The 3,704-nt window shown below is 41.0% G+C and overlaps 1 protein-coding gene across 12 annotated transcripts in view; it reads left to right on the top strand.

Moving 5' to 3' along the window:
- Positions 1-2,847, top strand: part of TRIP12 (thyroid hormone receptor interactor 12) — a 139,647-nt gene extending 136,800 nt beyond the window's left edge. For 9 of the 12 annotated variants that reach the window (XM_019657065.1, XM_019657075.1, XM_019657064.1 and 6 more), the window contains one exon: positions 686-2,136. In XM_019657065.1, coding sequence (XP_019512610.1) covers positions 686-882 — 197 coding nt within the window. In that variant the 3' untranslated portion in view covers positions 883-2,136. Of the gene's footprint in view, positions 1-685 lie in introns of all 12 variants that reach the window. The other 3 variants (XM_019657070.1, XM_019657067.1, XM_019657073.1) reach the window with 1 other exon arrangement.
- The last annotated feature ends 857 nt before the right edge of the window (positions 2,848-3,704 follow it).

Here is a 3,704-nt window from a genome sequence, read left to right as displayed (position 1 = left end):
AGAGAGGGAGGGAGGGAGGGAGGGAGGGATAGGGAGAGAGAGAAACTTCAGCGTCAATTGTAGGATATTTATTTGATGATAGTGCCTCTTAGTTATGCCAATACCATAATGGTTCCAAGTTTTCGATTTGTTTTGTAATATGTTAAGAGATCTCACTGTCAGGGAAATTCATCAGGATTGTCTTAAACACATTGAAGTAGGATTATTAACACATGTAATGCTGCTTTTGTAGGTAATATCCAAATTCTCAGACATTTGTACATTATAAGCTCGTAGCTGAGAAGGCATTCCGAAGTCTGATTGTTCAGAAATGAGTCCTGATATACTCACATTAGGTATGAACTGGTACTCCGTTCTGCAAGTCAGAAGACATAAGGAACTGTGTGCCTCCATGTTATTTATACAATGACTTTTTATGGTAAATAAAGCGGATACCAGGTTCCATGCACTAAATGTGTATTGAGTGTGTAGATCTAATTGCCAAGGAAGAAAACATACCTTGCGTGTGTGGTAATATTGGACAGCAGAGCAGTGTCATGTTTTCTGATGGTAGCAGCATAGAAAAGGGGACACTTGTGGTTCCAGCCTGATTCTGCTCACGGATGAGAAAGGGTTCTCTGAGCTGGCTGCTGTGCATCCTGTCAAATTACTGAGTTCCTCGGTCTCTTTCTTCCCTCTAAATCAGGCTTCCGGAGTTTGAATCCACCTTTGACAATTGTCCGGAAGACATTTGAGTCAACAGAAAACCCAGATGACTTCTTGCCCTCCGTAATGACTTGTGTGAACTATCTGAAGTTGCCGGACTACTCAAACATTGAGATAATGCGGGGAAAACTGTTGATAGCAGCAAGAGAAGGGCAGCAGTCGTTCCATCTTTCCTGATCACACCAAGAAACGCAGTGTCTGCCTGTTACAGCAAAAGAAAAAAACCATGATTTTTTTTCTAAATGTTATCACCTGAGTCAAGGAAACATGTTACACCTTCTTGTTGTAGGAAAAATGGCTTGCAGATTATAAAAGAGACACTTGGTTGATATTCATTAATGGCCCCATGGACTTAAAGTGATCAGGCCCTAAAATGTTGTTGTGATGAGGTTTCTTTAGCAAGTTCTTGTTTAAATTATCATTTATTTGATGAGTGAAGTTTTTAACTTGCTTTGCTGTGTGAAATTTAAAAAAAGGGATGTTTTTCCAGGCTGAAACAATAAATGTCGCTGTGCAGTTTAATTCTGGGCTGTGTGTATCCATCTAGCAAAGTCTGCAGTTTTGTTTCCTCCAAAGACAACTCTTGTACATAAGTACAGAAATTAAAGCTCACGCGTATTTGACAAATCCAGTTTAGTAGGTTAGCTCTCTGTGCTTTTCACTTCCCTCTGATTTTCTCTCCCCATTCATGTATTGTTTGTGCAGTTCACACAGTTTATTCTTTTTCTTTTTTTTTTTTTTGGTATATGACACAGTTGTTACATTAGCCGTGGGCTTTTGTTGTCCATGTTCTCTCTCAAAGACATAATTTAAAAGTCAGTGAGTTGACATATATTGTCAATAATTCAGCCTTTGTAACTAGGTAGACTTTTCTTAGAGCTTAGTTTTAACATAGTTGTAGGGTATTACTGGCTTTTACCAGTGACACACTGGGACTGTTTACATGACGATCCCAGCAACAGCAGCCCCTAGGCAGAGGCAAGGAAAGCTCATTGACTTCTCTAGTGTAGGTCACAAAGCCTGCAGCCTGGGCTGGCGCTGTGGATGCTTCCATGGCCAGAACGTTTTGAGTTGATGTCAAGTTTTAACAAAACGAGCAGTTTTCATGCCCTCTTTGAGCGAAAGAATTTCTTTTTTCTCCCATGTTCTTGTTTTCGGTTTCTGTTACAGTCTTTCTTTCTTCCAGCCTCTCCCCCTCCTCCCAGCACAGCTTTTGTCCCCACACAGATGAAAGTACCTGTAAGCAATGCTCTCTCTGTCCAGTTGTTTCATGTGCTGATTTCTCAAATCTGCAATAATCATCAGGTTAATGTTTTTACCTGAAAATAAATAATGTTTGCTTCACCTTTTTGTTTATAGTTCTGTGCTGTATGCATAACTTTCAATTGTGTAGATGTATTTCAATGCCAGTAAATCATTCCGTCTCCATGATTCTGCGTCATGGTTGATTTCACTACTCAAAGAATTTATAACAGTAACTTGAAGAACATAAAATGTGGAGAGAAAATGGGAGGAGACTCCTTCCTTCCTAAGGTTCAAAATTAAGCCTGTTGCATAAATTGGAGAGAATTTCCATAATTCATTCTTTCGAAAATGAGAGATGAGCGAATTGTTTTTATATTGAACTTTGAGAAATCAATTTTCTTTGTTTGACTGTTTCAAAGTCTTATTTAATTGCTGTAGAAGCTCTTTTGTTCCCCATCCCACTACCGGAAAGGAACGTAGTGGTTTGTTTTACTTAGATTACTTTGTCATTTCACACATAAATGGCCTTACGTGCAGCCTCCCTACAGGGGTTGCTCTTCGCCACGTGGCAGTGACCCCAGCAAGTGTGACAGAGCTGTGGGGGGCTCGGGGTGTGTCTCCCTCCCTGGTCCCTGCAGAGGCTGTGACAAGGGAGTTGCGCTTGTGCAGTTCTAACAGAGGATAGGAGATGAGCAGTTTCATCAAGCGGAATTAGTGTTAAAGAATGAACCGATTTGTTTCAACTGTTCGGATACCTTTTTACAAACTAAGCACAAAGATTTTTGTGTGAACATAGCATTTTGGTTTTTGTTTTTTTTACAAGGTTCTATTGTTAAAATTTAGACGTGTATAAACAAAGTAATGTTTCATATTAAAATACCTGTATTTGACATTTTATCCATGTTGTGGCCCTGGCAGATTTGGCCTCATTGACTCAGCGTCTAATGAGCACATTTGATGGTTTTGAATCCAACTCTGGAGCTTGGGTGTTCCGGAGTCAGTAGTTACCTGTTTAAACACTTTCAGCCTTTAGCCTACTCCCTTCCTCAGTAGGACCCTTGCTTAAGTTAGGGGCAGGAAGACTTCCCATGTTGAAGCAATCTCTCTTGGCAGAGGCCTTAATATTTCATCGTAGGGAAAAAGTATTAACTTCATTTGCTGTTCTTCCAGTTATGCCTTAAATTTATTTGCTTAGTAATCCTATCAACAAGCACCAATTTCTAAGGATGCTTTACACATGTAGACAGTTGGGTAGTGACTTGAGATTTTCTTTAATTTTGCTGAGCTGTGTCAGTCAGATGTTGGTCACAGCTACCCAGCGTGTGGTGGTGTCATTTAGACAGTTACTGATCTGATCTGCTTTGTATATGAGAACATACCTATTTCCTTTTAGGAAGGAGGGAAAGGCAGTTACATGTAATTCCCTCCTCCCAGCACCCCCCTCCAAAAACAACAAAAAAGGAATTGTAAGCTCTAGGTAGTCTCATCGGGAACAGACATGGAGAGAGCCCTAGATGCCTTAGCCAAATCCAGCAGCAACCTTGCGCACAGCCACTCATAGGGATACAGATTTCTCTCTTCGTGTTCTCCTGCTCTGGTTGCCTATGTTCGTAGTGACAGAAATCTTTAACCGAAGCAGTCTATAAACAGGGCGGTACCCAAAGCCCTCTTTCCTGCGTGTGGCTGTCCTCTTGAGATGTGCAGCTGCCGACTGACCGGCTACTTCCTGTGCTTCCCGAGGGTGCCCTGTAGGT

The sequence above is a fragment of the Hipposideros armiger genome, unplaced genomic scaffold (genome assembly GCF_001890085.2).
Source record: "Hipposideros armiger isolate ML-2016 unplaced genomic scaffold, ASM189008v1 scaffold_273, whole genome shotgun sequence".
Classification (NCBI taxonomy): Eukaryota; Metazoa; Chordata; class Mammalia; order Chiroptera; family Hipposideridae; genus Hipposideros; species Hipposideros armiger.
This window is presented reverse-complemented; position numbering and strand designations above follow the sequence as displayed.